This window comes from Hydractinia symbiolongicarpus, chromosome 10, assembly GCF_029227915.1.
Source record: "Hydractinia symbiolongicarpus strain clone_291-10 chromosome 10, HSymV2.1, whole genome shotgun sequence".
Lineage (NCBI taxonomy): Eukaryota > Metazoa > Cnidaria > Hydrozoa > Anthoathecata > Hydractiniidae > Hydractinia > Hydractinia symbiolongicarpus.
The window spans coordinates 8951216-8972935 of NC_079884.1; the positions used below are offsets into that span (position 1 = coordinate 8951216).

Genomic DNA, 21720 nt, shown 5'->3' on the forward strand with positions numbered 1-21720 from the left:
TTTCGTTAATAAACATAACTTAAGCCCAGCTTACACCAGATGATAGTAAAAAATACTTTAAACAATCTGTGCAACAGTGAAAGAGTTGTTCATTCAAATCTTATTAGAAATAAATATTTTTAAAAAGAGTGAGGCCAGAGTGGGGCGGAAACAAGAGTTCGCAGAACAATAAAATCGCAGTAATTGCAAGTGAAAATCTAGTTTAGTGTGTTCAAATTTTTTCAAGTGTCTGATACAACAGCTGTCCCTAAAGACCATTAATTGTTAAATTTTAAAAATTGTCGTCAAGATGAAAATTACTTATGTTAGAAAGATCGTTCTTAACGGTGAATTTGGCTGACCATAATAACATTCCGATCGAGATTTTCTGCTTTAGAAAATACTTATTGCAGACCACCTCCCATCGTGCAATCTCCATTCCAGGGCTGGTGGTCTTACAAAAGCCGTTCCAAAAATTTTCCCAAAATCAATAAAAGGGAAGGTGTTTTTAGGTCAAACCTTCATAAAAGATGAAGATAGTAAAGCAAACAGGCAGTGAAGGAAGAGTAGCTATCTAGTGTGTACAGGCTATGTACCGTTTGATTGTACTTCTGTAATGTACTTCTTCAGGGCAAAATCTTTGTCTTTAATTGCTGCAGAAAATGCTTTAAGTTGCGTGTTTCGAATTTTCAAGAGTAAATTCATCATTTGTACTTAAACTACTGTTAACTCTTCACTCATTGTAATAAGAAAAGCAGTTTGCATTAAACCCTTTTCTACATAATTGTTTCTTCTTCTGCAGCCGTCTATTGCCGCCATTTTGATAATTTTTATTTTTAAATTTTAGCGCGTCGAATTTTCAGTACGGCGCATCATTTAAACAGGCATATACTTCGCCCCATGTTGAAATCTCACTACGCCCTACCATGTAAACAGGCACGACGTTCACCCAAGTTTGAAGTCTCACTACGGGTTAATTTCACTAAAAGTCTTAAACGCCGCCTAAACCTACGTAGTGTTTCGTCCCATTTTGTCTGACTGTTCCATATTGTCTTAAAATTTGTTCCGTCCCATATTGTTGGGCACTGTTCCATATTGTCGTGGCTCTTTTAAACAACACTGGACGGTCATAAAAGCTTGTCCCATATTGTTGTGTCTCCTCTATACAGTACAGAACGGTCAAAAAGGCTTGTCCCATATTTTCAGGACTCTTTAATACGCGAAAAGTTTCAAACACATAAAAATGAGATAAATTATGCCAGTTACACATTTCTTTAATATATAGTCTTAGCCTTATATATATGAAAAAAGTAAACGCACTGTGAACAAAATTACAACAGAACCCGATAAAGGTTGTACGAACGTGGGGTTTTTCGGGTCATAATGCAGCAACACAATTCATCACACCATGTTCGAACTCTTCGCCATTCTCTGAAAAAAAAACTACCCTCAAACCTTTCTTCAGTTTCCTCTGCTGTTGTGCGTACAAATGGAAACAGGACATGAAACTTAAAAAAATGATCAACAAATATGACAAATATACCGGAAACTACGATCCGGTTTCGACTGTCAATAAGATCAATCTGTAAATTACATTTTTACCATTATAATAAAAAAGGTTTACAAAATAAACTGGCTGAGAATTTCAGCAATTCCTGTATTCTCTGCAAAAAGGTTTTTGTGGTGCTCTTTTAAGTTGTGTAAAGACTTTATCGCATAATTATTTCCTTTTTTGCGTCAAAAAATGCTTGATGGTGTTACTACATAAAAGTAACTAACAATAGCGTTGTAGGTACATTTTGTCATTATTCTAGAACTTTTTTGTTTACTTCTTCTGCTAAACCACTGCTAGAAGTTGTCGTCCACAGATTTCACATTACCACTTACATTAGTCATGTTTTTTCACATTGTCAAGACTGTACAACACGCAAACTGTAACAAATTCATGAGACCGCGTAGTTCACTTTTGAAAATGTACCTAGCTAGCAGCTAGCTCATTTTATTTTACAAAGCCTCGGGTCAGGTGACAAAGTAGGTAGCTGTATTTTAATAACGAACCATAGCTATTTCTTAAGGCTGAAATACACGGTCAGTTTAAAATGATCATTTTAAAATGATCATTTTAAACTGACCGTGTATTTCACAAAAAATGACGAAAAATACCAGTCATTTTAAATGATCATTTTAAAATGATCATTTAAATATGTTTGAAGTTTATCATTTTAAAATGATGAACTTCTGCATAGAAATTGCTAGACGGAATTGTTTTACTATGACGCCATTGAGTTTTTTGAGTATATTTCAGTTATTCTGTATAAACAGAAGGAGTATAGAAGATAGTAAACATTTTCAATTTTTTTCGAGTACAAATTTAATATATTACAAGAATAATTTTCAAGATGGGAACTAAAGCGCAGAAAACGGAATCAACTGAGAATTTTTTAAGTGCATGGAGAGAAGAAGAAAGTCTGTGGAACGTAACTTTGACAGTTTATAAAAACAAAGATGCAAAGGCTAAAAGTACTAGCAATTATAACAACTGCTGCAGCACATTCCTCTTCAGAGTCCATAGTGTAAAGAACTTTTATTTACAAATTCTATCATTTTAAAATGACTTGTGTATTCAGGTGTTCCATCATTTTAAAATGACGAAAAACACCAGTCAATTTTAAAATGATCATTTTAAACTGACCGTGTATTTCAGCCTTTATACGAATAAATCTTTTATAAACTAAACAATAAATTAATTTTCTTCAAGAGAAAGTTGAATTCTAGTGAATAAATATAACAGGTTTTCCAGTTTTACTCAATTTTTTATAAGAAAACAAGCAAACAGCTAATTAGTAAAAGTTAATTAAACTATGAATAATAAAAACATGATTATAACACAACAAAGAGACTTCCATCAACATAAAATATCTATATATAAAATATGTCTTTTTTCGTCTTTTATTCTAAAATGATGTATGGTCCGTTAAGATCGTCGATTGCTGGTTATACCAGTCATGTACCAGTAAATATTTGAATATCATTTATTGATTGGAGTCATGTGCAAAAAAATTATTTCCCGTACAGAAAAATTTGGATTTTGAAATAGTATACTTTGTCTCTAAAATCATCAAGTAGTGAATAGGCGTAAAAATAGGCGCTAAAATGGGCGTACAAATGGGCGTACAAATGAGCGTGCCAGACAGCCATACCTATTTTTATTCCAGTATTTGTGTCATCTTGTCATTTTTAATTTTTAGGGTGCGTTAAAATTACCTGCTTAGTTAGCACTGATAACATTTGGAGAATGTGACGAGCTTTCTAATCTAAGGCTAATCTGAATCTCACCAGTATACCGGGCCAATACTTATCCCATACCCCACACACCGGCAGCCTTAACACACTTATATCAACAACAAAACACACCTACCTGGAACTCAATATTCATTGGCTCTAATATGAGTGTTAATAACATGTATACCCTGCGGACATCGATGTTGACAACAGTTTTGATACTTTCTAGCACAGATCGTTAAATACTTACGCATGCACAACAAGGTCTTCCCGAGAATCGGACGTTAGCATCGTGGCATCGTGGCATTGGGACAAAGTTATACACTGGTGCTATTCGGAAGATGAGAAGAAGGATCTAGATAAATTGTGGAGCTGGGTGGACATTTCCAGGACTATCAAGTAGTCCATACAGTAAAGTCCATGGAGTAAAGCGATGACTGTGAACGCATACTTGATCGGTATGATGAATGTAAATGGCAGAGACTTTGGTGGAAAGGTAGAATGCTGTATTTATACATCTATCAAGAATATATCACGTATAACGCAGGAAGTTGCGTATGCCATAATATAGGTATGTCTATTACCCGACGCTAGTTGGAAGAACAGCCACGAAAACAAACATGAAAATTGAGATTATCGGTTATGTTGGAGGAAACATAGATAGATCAAGATACGGGAGAGGTCATTGGTAAAGATAAGGTTTTGCAGGAATACACAACCTGCAAAAATGAATAATGAGGCGGATCATCTATATGTACTGTTGGCAGGCTGAACACATTGTATTTTATTCAGAACCTCGTTCTTACCCTCTTGCCGCCCTTTCGCGACTAGCTCTGCAGGTTCCTTTTTAACAATGTTGTTCATACTCTTAACTTTTTGTTGCATCTGTTCTTTTAGCGCCATATATGGGAGGATGGGTCTTCAAGGGAGACATTTTAATAACTGTGTAAACGACGCAAGATAGTTTATACAACTTTTGCATCTAGTTTATTTTTATTTTTTAAAAAAAGAAAAATTTTCCTTCAGTATTCTTTTTTGCGGCAAAATAAGGCACGGTCTATAAAATATGTTAAATACAGTGGAATCTCATTCCTTGAAACGGACTGATTTCAGGTCAAACTCTCACAAGAAACTCTCTATAAGACGGACAGTTATAAGGCGGACACCTTATAAAACGGACACTTGCAGCAAATGACAATTTCCCGTGAAAAAGCTCTGTGTAAAGTGGACACGTGAAAATAGAATTTGTCGCAGCCCTATTATTGACGAGATAAATCAAGACATGCTGTCATCAGTTACTAAAAAAGTGGATGATCTCTAAATATCCAAAATAAAGTAAACTTTAATCCGAGATTTCTGCGAGTAGATTATAAAATACAATGTGTTTGTTAGTTCGTATTTGCTTTTGTTTGTATAAAAGTAGAGCGTATGAATAATAAAGCGGACACCTCTATAAGACGGACACTTTTTTGCACCAATGGTGTCCGCTTTTCGAAGGTTTATTTTGACGAGGGAACAGAGACAAGAGGAGGAGCTGTTATTTGTTAAAAAATGCTTTACAAGCTTTAAGAAAGTAAATTATACATCTAAAAAGATTTTAAAAAGTTATTGTGGTTGCTTAGATCGGCCATATGTACAACAGATTTATATGTTTCTATGCAAAATTTCAAAGGAGATAACTAGCTAGCTATTTTAAGGTTTAAAGTTTATTTTATTACAAAAGTTTGAGTTAAAAGCAAGGTATGTACTTATATCAAATAAATCATGGATATCCAATATATGTAGGAAACTTTCCTGTCATTTTCAGTTATATTTAAATGCCCAATGTGATATTCAAGATGATTGCAGTTGTTGTTTTTGTCCTCAGTGATCATAAACTTTTCCACCACCATTAGTTCGACTTTCGTGTAAGTTAGTGAAGTCGAAAATCAACAGCCGTTTCGTAGCCCCTTAAAGAAAACGGAGTAGAAGTGTTTGTATTTCTTTGAAAATTTCTTACCACCAGCTAGTATTCTCTTACGAGTTATGCAACGAGACGTGTCTCTATTATTCAAGGAGTCGAAACAATGAAATAACTTCTAAATAATCAAGCTGCTGTGAATTTTGATAAAGTTAGTTGGGTTGCAGCAGGATTAAGAGAAGTTGATAGCATAATATCAGCATAAAGAGAATTCAAGTAGTTACATCAAATACACTTGGTTTTTTGAACTAAACTGGATAGGATAACCTTGTGGACATTGACATTATACTCGCTTTACCGGATTTTGATTTTGTGAATAGTTTTTAGACCGGACACGTTTTTATATTTATCTTTTGTGAGGCCGGAATTGACATTAAAAGATATTAAAACATGTTTTGCAATTTCTTATTCTGATATTATGAGATTTCATTGTCGTATTGTTGAGTTATATTTGTCTCATGTGAGAAGATGAGCATGACATAATAACGGAGTTGATAAGGAACGACGGTGAATCCAAAATCCTAATGAAAGTCAGGACTGTCACTCACAAAAGCGCGTACATCAAATACTGGAGTTTAAAGAATGAGTTGACATTAAATTCAAATGGATTAATTTTTTTTCAAGGTAAACGAGTTCTGAAAAAAAGGTGATCTGATTAAAGTAGTAACAGCAAAGCAGTTTCTAAACCAGTCACTGCAAATGAGGTACGTTCTATTTATACTGTGATCATGTAAATTAAATGTCCTCGGGTTGATTTCTGACGTCGGGTCCGTCTTTATTATCATCAAAACTTGAGAAGACTGTGATTAAGGTTGCTGAAGTATTGATTTACAATATCTGAGTTTGATTTGTAGAAATACCCGAAGTATATCTCTAAATGTATCTAAACCTTTTTGTCACGTTCCTTGCAGTAAAAGAGGTTATGTAAAAAACCTTGAACCGGTTTGTGTGTATGTTATGTTAAACAGGTTAAAGATTGCCACAAGTTATATTTCTTATGTTATGTTATAGTACGAAAAACACATTAGCTATACTGTATATTTTGTATCTTATTGAAACGCGGTTGTAATATGTTATGTTATGATATGATGTAAACACACTTCAGCTAGTACATTTTTTCACAAAAAGAAAGCCAGTGCATGGAACGTTACAACGTGACAGGCGTTTCATCGCAATAAACAAAACAGAGCATCCAGAACACCGATAACATAACAAAAGATGACGTCATAAAAATTGCATACTGGTCAGCATGCAAAAAACCAAAAATTACAAAGTGGGGCAGGTATTACAAAGTAGGACAAGACAGTATTACAAAGTGGGGCAGGTATTTCAAAGTGGGGCAACTTTAAAAACTACAAAGTGGAGCAACAATGAATCACAAAGTGGGACAGCTTCAAAATTACAAAGTTGGGTAAAAGTTATTACAAAGTGGGGCAGGTATTACAAAGTGGGGCAGTTATTACCAAGTGGGGCAGGTAATAAAAGTAACGCAGTTATTACCAAGTGGGGTAGGTATTATTACAAAGTGGGGCCACATAATTACAAAGTGGGGCATAACATTTATCATTTTTTCATGCAAAGTGGTAATTTGAACATCACCTTCAAATAACCAAGAAGGTATAATTTGGTCTTCTTTAACTGACCTTAAATCGCTAATTTTTGCGTCAATGAAACAACTTGGATAACCTGCCTTTATAGCTATACATTTATTTAATCTTCTCAGCTTCAATGTCAAAGTAACTTCCAATTCTGAAAGATCTGTTCAGATTTGCGTTGATAAAATTTCTTTTATTGCAATGGTACTTTCGACGACCAATGAAACGGTAATTTTGTGAGGGACACAAACGAAGAAGAACCATTTTCTAGTAGATCAATTTTCAAGAAAACGTTTAGGATTATTTTCTACAGTTAGTTTAATATTCAACTCGTCATGGACATCTTTGTTTCGTCTTGTATAAGATAACGTTTCTAGAGAGAAGGAGCTAATGGCTTAACTATACTTTGCTCATGAAGCAACCAGTAAACACGACTGAGAGACACGACACCCACCGAAACATCATTTGTTTAAATAACTTGCCATTAGCAGTGAATATACATTGTGTGGTCAATTTGTACAGTGACTTCCGGAAGGTAACTCTGGGGCGTATAGGTCTTACTTTATGATTGTCGTAAACTTTGGAACATAATCTATGGTATAGGAAACAGGAATACGTGTCAAAAGAGATTTAACATTCGTAATTCAATTCCTCTTCATTTAGTTTTAATGAAGGTAACTCCTTTGAAAAACTTGGGAACGTTTGAGTATCCTGGGTGATATATTCGTTTTCCGACATTGGTTTTAATTAGCCTGCAATTTCTTTACTAACTTTATGAAATCAATACCAGCTTGGTTGATGAATGGACGTAGTTTTAGAATAAGGTTGACTTCAGAAAATTGAATAAACTCATGGATCTTTGAGCAAAAAACTTCGCAGGTTCATTACTCGAAGGACGCATGTCCTTATACTGTGGATTATCCTTGAATTGACGAAGAAGAAAACATGGGAAACTGGAAAGGTCTTTGAAAATAGTCTCATTCGTAACCTTATATTTTCCGTTTCGAATACCTTCGTCGATCATTTCCTGCACTTTTGCATATTTTGATATTTAGAAAAATAAATCGAATGTTGTTTTCCTTTCCTCTCCAGCATTCTTACTGAATGTATTAAAGAAAAGGAGATTTAAATGTTATCGAGCGAGATTGACGTTAAGTATTTTAAGATTGTTATCCGATTAGTTTATCTTTTGCAATCTTTTACAAGCGTTACATTGGCAAGTAAATAGTTCATAAAAAAGAAATTCATGTTTTTATTTTACAGATAAAAATCCATGCGAAGGTCAGCTGATTTCTGAAGCTTTTTGAAAGTTTTCAGTTATGTTCTCATAGTATTTGATCCTAAAACATACGTTTATTTGAAGGATACAGAAGAATTGTCTACAGAGCTTTTTTGCTTTTGTTTATTCAAGCGATTCAAAATAGATTGCTTTTCTTAGAATTTAAAATTGCAAGCTAATAAAAACATAGCAATGACATATCAGCTATAAAAGGAAGGTTTATTGGCAGGTGTTTCAGAAACTGCGATTTGATCATTCTTATAAATTTATTTTTTACAAAAAATTTTTTTTTTTAAAGTTTAAAAATTATTTTCAAAAATACGAGTAATCGGGAAGTTAAATTATTTTATTTGTGTTATTGTTTATGTTTACTCAAGCAAAACATCCTGTATTTCTTGGAAATTCAAAATTGCATATACCAAAGGAAATTTTTTTTTAACAGATGTTTCAAATAAGAAAAGCAAAAAACAGTTTAAATCGACGAAGGATATACAAACTAGCAGGTAAGCTAAGGCTAGTTTTTTTACTAACATGATTTTTATGTTTTTTCCACCAGAATTACTTCTATGATAAGTCTAATTCACCAGCAAAGATTTTTTTGTCAGCACGTTCAGGAGAGTTATTTTAAGTCATTTGAAGCAATCAAAAAAAAATCCGACGACTCGACACCGTGATAGAGTTTTATTAACTTTCAAGTTTCAAGTTCGAGTTGCGCGAGTTATTTTTTAGTTTTTAAAACACGAGCCGTAACGAGCAACTCGTAATTCACAACTCGTGACTTATCCAGTCTCCGTTGATATAAGAAAGAGTAAAAGTAAGACTCCTTGAATAGAGGTTGAGACATTTCTTTATTATTTTGTTTATCTAAAAAAATTTTGTCGCTGACATTCTTTCTATTTCTGTTTGTGCGTCACCCATTTAACCGTATTGGGTGAAAATTCATGAAAAAGATGTACCCGAGCCTATAAGCTCATTCCATTAATTTTTATTACTTTTCTTTTAAGATTAACATAATATGTATACATTTTTAACCTGAATTAAATGTTGACTCTGACAAATTCTGATATTTAACATTGAAAAATGCATAAAAACAAAATGAATTTCTATACCATTATGTGTTTTTACTAGCTTGTTAAAATCATACGCGTTGCTTTGCTTAATTAAAACACCAATGGCATATTGGTCATTCTCGACCCCAGAGCTCTTTGAGATAAACCTACTTTCAATGTTTTAATCTCAAAGAGCTCTGGGGACGAGAATGCATATTGGTATATTTTTCATCGATTTTTTTCGATCTCAGGTTCACTCATGCAGAAAATGTTGTTTTCGAGTAATTTAATCACTTTACCTTATGCTCTTTCAAGTCAAAAATACACAATCTAAAACTGATTTCGTCTCAGAACTAACTTTCGAGGCCTCCAGTACAGAGGAAGGCACTTATTTCTTTGATAGGTTAAAAAATTTAGCTTTGTTTCAATTTTAAGTAAGATTATAAGACTCACCTCATCTATTCGCGCCATTTTTTCTCTGTATATTAAACCTTCAATGCAAGAGTTTCATTTTCATCAGTTACGAAGCCATTAAACTCACTCCTGTAGAAAAAGAATTTATTGTAAGTTTTATAATCAAACTTGCGTTTCGCGTGCACAGCACGGCTCCCTACCAAGTACCAGCTTGTTTCACAATTATTCGCATCGCGTGAGATGTAGCAAATACTATTTACGACCCGCGCTATATATTAAAATTCTTTGATATTCAACAATCCTGTTTTAGTCAAAAATGACGCAAAATCTGTTATTTTTTATGGTTTGCAGAAAACTTTTGTTACAAAAAGATAGATGCGAATTAAATGGTTGATCACCAGAATTTGTGAGTAAGTTGAAATTCACTCATCAAATTTGTTGACATAGTATTGCTTACGCTTTCTGGAAATCTCTCCAATCCACCATTTTATCTTGCCCTTGTCATCGCAAAGCTAATGCAACCAAAGCTACCTAATTTGTCGGAGTCCATTTTACACAAGAGTAATTTTAGCAGCGCTACAATCGCGGACAAAATATTAATTTTAGCAAAAGCTGTTTTTAAACCATTTTCCGAAATCGCAAAACTTGTACTCAACAGTCCGTAGATTTTAAAAGTTTAACTTTGGCAGGGGAAAATGAGCCAGCTGCACTTTCCACAATGCCCACATTATGGAACAACCCGCTCCACGACCCACAAAGGTCCGTGTAAATCGGACGTGCTGTCAACACAAATTAGCTCACTTTAAAATTTTATTGAAAAGTAAACTGTTAGAATTTCGTAGTGCATGTTACTTACATAGAAAAAGCGTCAAAATCAGCAACAAAAAAAAATCGGCAAAAAACTTGGTTACTTTGACCTAGGAGGAGAGCTTTGACATAGTTTAGTCACTTTTGACTAATTTCCAGATCTAAAATGACCACAAATATTTGAGCTTTCGAAGATTTTCTTCCCAAAAACCTCAATAATTTTTAGTTGAAGATTTTATCTGCTCTCGTCCTCAACTTCTGCTTCGTTCTTTTCTCCTCGACTCTTATTTTCCTCTGCTACGCTCATTTAAAAGGTTATTTAGAAAGAATATGAGTGCAGAGACCGATACAAGCATGTTTTTCGTGTTTTGTGTGTAATAATCAATGTGCTATTCCCTCCCATTTCTCCATCGTACACTCAAATTGGTTCATTGATTGATGCTTTACTGTAATATGTTTTAGTTAATATGTAAGTGCTTTCAAGATTTCATTTCAATTTGTTTGAGCGAACATGTTGTTATTGCTCACTCTCGTGATCTACCAATATATAAATATTGATGATAATATATTGATATTTGTGTTTTCTTTAAAACATTTAGCTGAATAATAAGATCGTCAGTTGATTGCTACCGACATCAGAGTTTTCGGCCCAGTCATAGCACGGACTAATCAATAACTCCCCGTGATAGTGAGCCATACCTTGGTTTAAGTATTCTCATCGGTGAGTAAGATAATTTTCTTTCTTTTTCTCAACTCACCGTTGTCAAAAGAATCGTTGTGATTCACAATGCAATGCGTTATTAAGCGTACATTAGGTTTTTGCTACCATAGCTACTTAAGTGAAATCTTCATCATCACCATCACCTAGCGAAAATTTAATCGGTAAGGTTCATTCATTTTATATTAAGAGACATAATAAAAGAATATGACAATTTTTAATAACGACATACTGTGGAAGGATATCGATTAAAAACATTCAAAATCTATGTTTATAAGGTTATTCAGGACCTTTTCGAAGAAATGTGACGTAAAGTGCGTATGTATACTGGTTAATGTATAGCTGAGAAGATTAGAAGAAACCAAGTTACCACTAAAGAAAACCTTTTACACAAAGACAAAATTAAATTTATGCCCAACAAAAACTATGAACATGGCCAGCAAATGTGGAATCCTATCTCAATAGACTTTAGTGTAAACGATCAAGCTTAAATCTGTTCGCTTCAACCTTGTTCCCAACGTCTGTTTTTTTTATCGGGACGGCGAATCGGAGTGTCAGAAAAGATACAAGATGCCCTAGGGACGAGGTTGTGTATGCTTTTGATCATGATATAAATACAACTGAATACAAACAAACAAGTCAGTGTTTGGTCGTAATTGTTCAAACAGTTTAAGTCAGTTCGAGCATATTAGACCTTGGCAATTATATGACGTCAAAGTTTCACAAGAAGATGCCTGCACGTTTTTGCTTACGGTTCGACAAACAACAACATCAAATCTAAAACTTTTTAGTACGCTTGTTATCAACATGGCCTTTAAAATAATTAAAAAGCCTAATTTTGGTGTACTTCTATGTAATTCTTAATAATAATATAAATAATATTAATAACGTATATGAGAGACAAAGTCAGAGTCTAGTTCGGAAACAATGTTTGCTCCTAACTGTAAAAAGATTGTGTACTATCCTTTCAAGTTTAAATTCTCTGTCCATTTAGATAACATTGTTAAAGCATGTCAAAAGATATTAGCCCATCTCACGAGAATACAGATGTATTTCAAAATCTGCAACAGAAATCTTACAAAAGACGAAACTCTCATATAGAGCAGAAGTCGCGTCTGTTTCAAGATTCGGTACACGGAGCCATTAAGATTGACCCATTGTTGGTAGCTATTACCGATACGCCTCAGTTTCAAAGATTGCGAGACTTAAAACAACTCGGTAAGAAATTTGATTCCGTATGTGTTGGTCGTCGAAGAGTTAAAGCGGGCACACTTTAAATCAAATGTTCACGGGCGCCATAATGGAAAGAAAAATGCGAATCGCGAGTCTATGTATTTTACCTTTGCAGATTTTCACTATTACTAGGCGATGAAAAATTTTTCAGGCCCATAAAATAATGACTTCGTATTTAATCAACAATGGATTAATTTTTAGTACATGGGGTATAGCTCTGCTGTCATATGGTACCGTACGGTTTTGTTGTTTCTAACTTGAACAAGCAATTGTTTTTGTGTTCAAATATCTAGTTTATTGATTTTTCCTTTGTTTAGCTGGAGTCTACTGGGTGTTTCCAGGAGCATGCCACAATCGATTCGAACATTGCATTGGAACATCTTACTTGTGTGGTCTCATGTTGGAAACATTAAAAGAACTTCACAACACCGAGTATGATAATGCTGTCGAAATAACAGAGACAGAAATTCTTTGCGTGAAAATTGCTGGCTTGTGTCACGATCTAGGACATGGTCCATTTTCGCACACGTTCGATAGATCATTCATAAAACGTGTGCGACCAGACACAAAATGGACGCACGAACAAGGATCGTGTGATTTATTTGATTACATGTTGGCTGTAAACGAAGGTTTACGAGAAATGTTGACGGAGAGAGGTATTAGAGAAAATGAATGTGAATTGATTAAGCGGATGATAAAGGGAGAACAAATCTTAAGCACTGAAAAAGGATTTCTTTACGAGATTGTGTCAAACAAAAGGACTGGTATCGATTGTGATAAACTTGATTACTTTGCCCGCGATACACACCATCTTGGAATGAAAAATACGTTCAACATTCAACGCTTTTTTCACAATATACGCATTTTATCCGTAGACGGACAGCTACAAGTATGTGTTCGTGACAAAGAGATGTTTAGTTTGTATGAATTATTTCACGTTCGTTGGGCCCTGCATCACCAAGTATATCAACACAAGACAACAAGAATCATTGAAGAAATGATATGTGAAGCGATGCTGAAAGTTGACAACAAATATGGTATCTCGGCTGCGATTGATAATATGGAGAGTTACACAAACTTAACGGACTCCATAATATACGACATTCTGAGATCTAATGATGATGATCAAGATTTAAAGGATGCGCAAGAACTTATCAAGAGAATACAGAAAAGAGATTTTATGATGTATTTTTGCGCTCGCATTAATTCCAGCTCCACTAAACGTGAATCTGATGAATTACAAGAAGATATGATTGCACAAGCAATCATAGATACAAGTTATGGTGCTTTGGAAAGGGAGGATCTGTTTGTAGATATCATTTCAATTGGATATGGGATGAAAGATCAAAATCCAGTCGAAGAAGTGATTTTCTTCACCAAAGATGGAAAACCAATAAAATTGCGACGCGAATATCTTAGCGATATATTGCCAAATTCATTTTTTGAAAAGCTCATTCGAGTGTATTGCACAAAACGTGAGAAGAAGCAAGAAGTTAAAAATAATTTTGAGTCGTGGTGCCGAAAGAAGGGTTACTTAATTCCAAATACTTTGGAAGGTGATACAGCTGGTTATTTTACTAACGTATGCAAAAGTAAAGATTCTGCGATTTTTATGAAGAAAAAATAGTCTGTCAATAGCGTAGAAAGAGGTACTGTTAATTATATATGAAAGAATTCTAAGGATGATAATTTTCTCAGATCTTAATAAAAAAGGAAAACTAACGTTATATGAAGTCTTATCTTTTTTTTAACTTTTAAGTGTAGACCAAGTGGAATTTTTTTTACTATACCTAAAGTCGGATGTCTTCTTTTAAGACCAGAACTTTTCTTTTTAATTTTCATAAGTCGTCGTTAACGGAGTGATAAAGAGCTTTTTTCGCTGAGAATCGGTTTTTAAGCCTACAAATACTCAAGTCGAAACATTTACGCTTGGATATTATCTCCAGTAACTAATGAGTGACTTACAAACCACAACACCACGACTTTTAAAATAGTTTTCGTCATTCTAATTAAGATCGTTTTTTGTTCTTTCGTTAGCATGTCGACACCGCGAGAAACTGGCTCGTTGGTTATTCCTGAAACACCAACAGTCCATTTGTAGTCCCGTTAACTCTTCAATACCACGGTAGCCATATAGTAAAGTGCTGGAAAGTGCCGTGTTTCCAAGTAGAAAGAAGGCAGCATTGTTCCCACAAAATAAAAGATGAGAAAAGTTGTTTTCAAGCTGTGCTTTGCTTTTTTCATGTCATCATTTTGCTTAGAAACTAAATGAGATCAAAGTTAAAAATGTTGTGAGATTTTTTCTTCAATATTTTGAAAGGATTAACTTAAATAGTGTACTTGAAGTACTACCAATCTCGTTTCCAAGCGCTTTTTTCGCTTTCTGGATATGCATGCTGGTGCGAAAGAAGACACATATCAGAAAGCGAAAAAGAAGCCCTGGAACAAGATTGGAAGTACTATTAATAATTTATATTGACTAATTTATGTCATTATTTTTATGTCGTAATCATTTTGTCACACTAATTTATAACGCATTAATTTATGTTGTACTAATTTATGCCGTACTAATTTATGTTGATACTTGTCGTAATAATTTTTGTTTGTAATATTTAGTCTTCTTCTTCCTACACACGCTGAAATATACAATATAATAAATCCGCTTAGCACCATACCAAATCCTCAATTATCTTTTAAATAAAACAAGTTTAATTTAATGCCTCTACATTTTTTTAGGTTTCTTTTCTGGTGATTTCAACAATTCGACGATTTAGTTCAGGTTGTTGCCGTAGTGATGATTGACCTTTGGTTTAATTAACGAATCATATTTGAGGTACATCCGCCATTTTTAAATTTTTGCTGGGTGAAAACAAACCTAGTTCATAGATGAAAAGAATGCTAAAAAAATGTGAAAATAGAAGTATAATTAGTTAACGAAAGGTAACCACAATAAAAATCTGTCCGGAAATGATGCTTAGCTATCAAGATTTTGCTCAAAAAAAATTATCTTTGCTCAAATTTGTAACATTGTTCTTAAAACTTCGAAACGTGTCTAGCTCTGCACTCTCTTCACTTAAAATACAGAAGCTTTTCACCTTTTAAAAATTATGACGTCAATCTGAAATTGCTCGTCAATTTTACAGCAACACCAAATTATAGGACTTTTATTTCAGAATAAAAATATAGCAATGTTTGCATTGTGTCCAAAAAAAAACTCTGTTTCTTCAGTTGATCGAACGTGTCTATTGGTTTCTATATAAAAAAAAATATTGTATTTTAGTTTTATCCAAATGCTAATGTTTTGTTAGATTTTCTTTGGCTATAGATCACTTTAATTTCTATATTTTTATCAGGCTACCAGGTACTAAATAGCTTATAATTCGGCTAGTCGAGTGCTACGTGGAAAACAACAACCTCAGTTATTTGCATGGACCTGTGTTCGTCTCTGACGTTACAAACTCGGTCGCTATTTTCCCGCAGCGCCCTAATGAACGGTTTATAAGCCATTAAGTAGTGCTACACCCGACAGGTGCTTCCAAGTATTACCAAAATTAACCTTTACTAGCGTGCGGGCAGTAGCACTACCTGTAGAAACTATAGCAGCTAGTCCCGTAAAAGCAAGTAGGACGTTATATTTCTAACGGCTGCTGAATTTTCCGGTAACTGTTTTACCATTCTTAATTAACGTTTCTTTAATTATCTTTAATTAAATACACCGACTTTGAATATATATATATATATATATATAATATATATATATTCATTAAAAATAATTAAAATTTTAATTGAAATATAAATAAACTAAGGTTAAATAAAATAAAAATTGATAAAGAAAGGACCGTTAAGAGTCAAACTTTATTGTCAAAGTCTATGAACCACGCGAGTGTTTGACTGAATAGAAGAGAAGTGCGCATTGGTGACTAAATAAAATAAAAACTTTATATTCTGGCATCTACACAGGCAAGATCAAAATCATTGACCACCTCTGTGTGCAACTTGGTATTCAAGGATCTGGAACCTCTAAGGCAAAGCAAAGCATAATAATGAAATCTCATTATTACGAAGGAGAGTTTATATCTCATCCAAGTCATTATTTTATCGTTTTGTTCGCCGGATTTCTGTGAATTTTTTACTGCAAGGAAATTTCTGAAATACAGAACATTCTTTGCTCATTCCCCTGTTTATGGAAAAGACAAGTGGAGTGAATGTGCCATGTTCGTTATCTAATACACGCTAAGTGTATTTACGTTTCTTTCCAGCTTCATGCTTCTTATATATCTTACTAATTGACGTTTCAATTTGCGATGGGGCATTTACATTGGTCAAACGTACATTGAAGTAAGCTGATTGTCCTGGACGCCAAAAACCCTTGGCTTTTACATCAAGCCTTGATTCATCGTTGTTGTAGCTTTGGCTCGATTTTCACATCATTACAAACTCAAATTCGCTTTGGAATCACTTACGTTGTTGTGACGCATGGTCACAAAACCACCTTTTTTGCAGCACATGGCATGGGTGGCATTGAAATCATCTCCGCGATAACATTTTGTTGGAAGATTTTTCACTAAATGATTGTATCTTAGCGCATGTGCATCTTGACACTCTTTCTTTGTAAGATTGAAACATTGTTCCTTTAATGGTAAAACGTTAAGCCAGGTTGAGGCACCTTTTTCACTATTCTGTTCCATTGCCCGTATCTCACTCCTATTCAGCTGATTGTTAATTAACAATTCGTCGATTTCCTGTTGTCGTAAATTGTATTGACGAATCGCTAAATTTTTTTTCTGGCTTCAAGTTCAATCGCTTCACTTTTACAAATCATCCATGATTTACTTTCGCTGACGTAATAACCGTAGTTTTTCCGTCTTTAATCACACCGTTCCACCACTTTTTCAGGCCGATAATTTTACCGGCACCAGTTGCATAATCTGCTAACCATACCTGCTTCACATCTGCAGCAAATTTTAAACGTCCTTGCAATAACACAGTACTCAAAGCATAGAAGGAAATCGTAAGGTTATCATCACTTTGAGTTGTCCCTTCTTGCGACAAAATCTCCTTCCCATCTCCGATAATAAGGCGCGAAGGATTGTGGTATATATTGACAAGCACAGTTGCGAATTGCGGACAAATATATTATATGTTAAGTAGTGCAACTTGTCTATTCAAAGAGTTAAAGATTCATGAACATAACTCCCGCAAGATGTTCTTGTGGTGTTAAACCAACGGGGAGTTTCTCGTCATTAATTCTCTTGTAATTAAAATAAAGCAAATACAGTATAAATTTTTATCTCATCAGAGGGAGAACAACGATGTTTGGAATAAAAGGGAATACGTCAACACGTAAAAATGAATTTAACTCCTAACTCCATTAACCATGTGAATGTTCCATATATTAGAAAAAATGTTTTTTTCCTGTTTTACAACGTTCCTGATAGATACAAAAGGGCAAGGACGATTTTGTAAATTTTACATATTTATAAGGATCAGTAAAATTAGCTTAGTAAAATAAGCTCCATCAAGAATATCAAAATTTAGTTCTTTTCATACGAAAGCTTATAAGCAAACGAATATGTCAGAGGAATTCCCAATTCAAATGCGCCAATGCACCCAAAATACTTTCTCAGAGTAAACCCGGAACTAAAACAACGAGTAAACCAAAAGCTAACATGGCCACATCTTAGCCTCTTAAATACAGTATACTCTCGACATAACGAACCCCAATGTATAGTAAACAACACAATATAACGAACCAAAGTCCGTTCTCCTCGGATGTTACCTTAAGACATTCTTTTAAATTCCTTCTAGGTAACGAATCCCCGATATAATTATAGATATATAACTTCTGATTTAAGGAACTAATTTTTTTTTCAGCGAGTCTATAATACCTCGACATAACGAACTCAAAGCACTAAACACAACAGAAAACAAGTTAAAGATTAGAAAGTTTGCTACAAAGCAAAAAAAGCGCTGTAAATTAGAACTAAAGGAAACGCAGGTGTAAATTGTTTTTTACAAGCTCGTGAGCTTGTATTAAAACGCAAATGTGTCCTACAAGAATGGAAATTTTTGCCTCTCTGAGCACCGACACGGAAGTAGTCGTGTGTTCGAATCTCATCTTGGTAACTATTTTTACTTTTTTTTTCTTTTTACTATCTCGCCCGCGAGGACGTGTTTACAGACTGACCTAACGAAAGTTGAAAATTCGAGAAATTTTTTATCAATATTATTACCTATCCGAATAGCAAAATATGTCGTGTCTAACTTCAGCTTTTTATACACTTTTTTGGCGAGGTTGTTTGCGTATATCATACGTCTTGTTAATTTTGAAAAGTTATTTAAAATATTTACAAATTTGTTTCTTCCTGTTAACTTTAATTAAAAAGGAAATTAAATTCCATCACCAGTGCTTAAATTGACTGTTTTACTACTTATTGTCACTATTGGTAATTCTCAATTTCTCTGAATTTCTCAACAAGATCCTTTTTTACTTCCAAACTTTAATTTCATTTCTCAACCAGAAGCAGCAATCTCTCATTTCTGACTTTTTTGATTTTTAACACTTAGCCATTTTAAAACACCTTAAAACACCAAACCTTAAAACATTATAAACTTAAAACATCGGTTTTATACAGGATATAAATATTTGGGTAAAAATATTCGCAATTTTTTCAAACTTTAATTTAACGAACGTTAAATCGAGAGTCTACTGTAGTACTGCAGTAAATTATGTTTGTTTGGGTGAGTGAGACCATCTCGCTTAAAACATTAAAGGAGAAAGGATTTCTCAATATTGACCCCGTAAGCAAAGGACAATAGAAGTAACAAATCAAAAATTCTGACGTAGAAAATTTGTTTGCGCCGCAGCGTAATTTCTTCCACTTTAACTATTTTGATTTTCCGGTGGTAAGTAAAGTTATGCTGGGTCTCTTGTCTAGGGAAAAATTGACTTCAGCTTTAATCTGGGCATATATTTATTTGCGTTATGCATATCTTAACCGGTGGCTTTGTGGTAGCTTCTCCAGTACAGAAGGTCTTGGGTTCAAACCCAGGCCGAGTCGTGCCATAGATTATAAAAGTGCGAATCGTTATCGTTAGACTACCCTGGGTGAACAACAATAATAAACATTATCTTTGATACGGAAGCTATTTTTAGCAATATAGGACATAAAAAATCGCTGACGTCAGGAAAAGTCTGTCAAATACGAGACATGAAAATGTATTTGCATTTACTTGTGGTTATACATTTACAGTCTATGCAGTTTAAAATTGTCAGTCAGATGAGAGCTTTCAAAGCTGTTTACGATTACGATTGTATGAAATTCCCAGATGTCATTAAGAAGATGAGGAATGGTGTCATATGACGTTCAATCGTTGTTTACAAGTATACCTATTGATGATACTATCAGCTACATATGCCAAGAGATTTATCACAATAAAGTCTTACGACCGTTGTGCAAAGAAAACATTTTTCGTAAACTGCTCCGAAAGCTCTCATGCATTCAACAACCGTTTAATTAAACAAATTGATGGTTGTCCTTTGGATGGCCCTATATCTGTTGTATTTCCCAATATATACATGAATAAGATGGAAAAAGATGTGGTTAATCAAGTAAAACCAGCTCTCTACAAACGCTGTGTAGACGACACTTGTGCGAAAAGTAAAAAAGATGTACCCGATACTCTCTTTGAGTCTCTTAATAATTATCACCCAAACATAAAGCTGACAATGGAGATAGACCCCCTTCGTTTCCTGGACACTGAGATTATTCACTTTGGCAACGGTTTCAAAACAAAAGTTCATAGAAAAGAGAACAAACTACTTATACACTGGAAATCAGTTGTACCGAAACGCTACAAACGTAATTCGATTCTAGGTGGTTTACACAAAGCCTATAAAAGAAGAAGAAATTTGATATATAAAAGTAAGTATACGAAGGCTGGGTTTTGTCTATAGTGTGATAAGAGATTTCAATAAAGATAAGGAAGAGTTTTTGATCCCGAATTGGTTAGCTGCACAATGAACCTAAGCACAATTACCTTACCTTACGGCGAACGAAATGAAAAAGACGTAAGAAAGTTTATTAAAACATAAATCGTTGGACAAATGATAATTTCATTTCCATTGTCTCTGGAACACTAAGACAATTCAGTCTCTCTTTCCTTTGAAAGACAAAATAAAGCACTGAGTTTACGTTATCTACAAAGGTACCTGTTTATGCGGTGTGAACTACATCGGTGAAACAGTACGGAATGCGCAAACACAATGGTCTGAACTTAACAAATTGTCTTCGAAGTCCGAACCAGCTAATTATGTTGTCGCGAATGATGGACTCTTTTTTAGCTGGAAAATTTTAAGTTGCGCTTCAAAAACTGTTTAAAGAAGAAAATTTGGAGACATTCTTTATAAAGTTGTTAAGGCCTGTTCTTAACGAACAAGTTGAATCTAAAAGATTGCTTTTTCATAACAGCATGACGTAAAAATATGTTTTCTTATTACGACGTTAATGTATTTTTATTTTCTATTCTCCTCCTCTCATTATTCACAGTACTTAGAGAGTTTCAGCAAAAATTTTATAATATATATAGTGGTTTTATTGTCCAGCAATGTTACTTACCTGACGATGTAAGATTTTTACTTACGAAAAACTTCGTGTGTTTTTATCGTACATTTTTATATGTTCTTGTATATAATAATTTATCGTGTAGCTTTATAAAACGGCTTATCTGTAAAAGCATTGTTAAAATTACATATATGATGTTAAATAGTAATGAAATTCATAACATTTTTGCTTTTTTGGTAAGTCAAAAGTTAGATCATGAAAACGAATCTGGTAAACGTTATTGTAGATTAAAAGGCTTGTTAGAAGTCTTGATTGAGCTTCACAACCTCGCATAGACGTTTTAACAAGTTCAACTAGCTGTAGGGAAAAAATAGACCACTATAAGAACATAAAGATAGTCTGATGAAGGCCTCCAATACCGAGGTCGAAATATTACCATAAAAATATATATGCTGAACGACCATGTATATGTTTCTTTAAAGTATTAACATACGTTCACGTGAACCTTGCGTGAACATGTCATTTTAAAGAGTTAACAACATAAAACACTTTTTATATCCGGACGGAGGTGGAACGAGGTTGACAGAAACACACACTCTTCGCATTAATATAATAGATAGATAAAATGTCTGCATCCATTACTGTGTCAAGGAAAAGGAATGTCCCAAAAATGCTCATAGCACCAAAAAAGAATGAAAAAAACACAAATATTATAAGGCATAAACTTTGACGAAAATGACCAAAAAACGCGAAAGACCCAAAAGTATCCGCCGTTACTATAATCATAAATCTCTTTTTCTTATGACTATGCTAGAATCGCGTTAAGTTTTTATAAAATGC

General features: G+C 34.0%; 1 protein-coding gene across 6 annotated transcripts; it reads left to right on the forward strand.

Annotated features, from left to right (window-relative positions):
* Positions 1-5730: 5730 nt before the first annotated feature.
* Positions 5731-15226, forward strand: LOC130612430 (deoxynucleoside triphosphate triphosphohydrolase SAMHD1-like). 6 transcript variants are annotated; one of them, XM_057433738.1, is made up of 5 exons: positions 8423-8598; positions 10965-11086; positions 12078-12301; positions 12634-13965; positions 15053-15226. In XM_057433738.1, exons 3-4 carry the CDS (start codon positions 12094-12096, stop codon positions 13941-13943), a joined length of 1518 nt encoding a protein of 505 aa, XP_057289721.1. In that variant the 5' UTR covers positions 8423-8598; positions 10965-11086; positions 12078-12093; the 3' UTR covers positions 13944-13965; positions 15053-15226. The 6 variants fall into 6 exon arrangements, with proteins under 6 accessions (XP_057289720.1, XP_057289721.1, XP_057289722.1 ...); XM_057433739.1 differs by lacking the exon at positions 15053-15226 and adding an exon at positions 14354-14925; XM_057433734.1 differs by lacking the exon at positions 15053-15226 and having other exon boundaries at positions 8426-8598; positions 12634-14925.
* The last annotated feature ends 6494 nt before the right edge of the window (positions 15227-21720 follow it).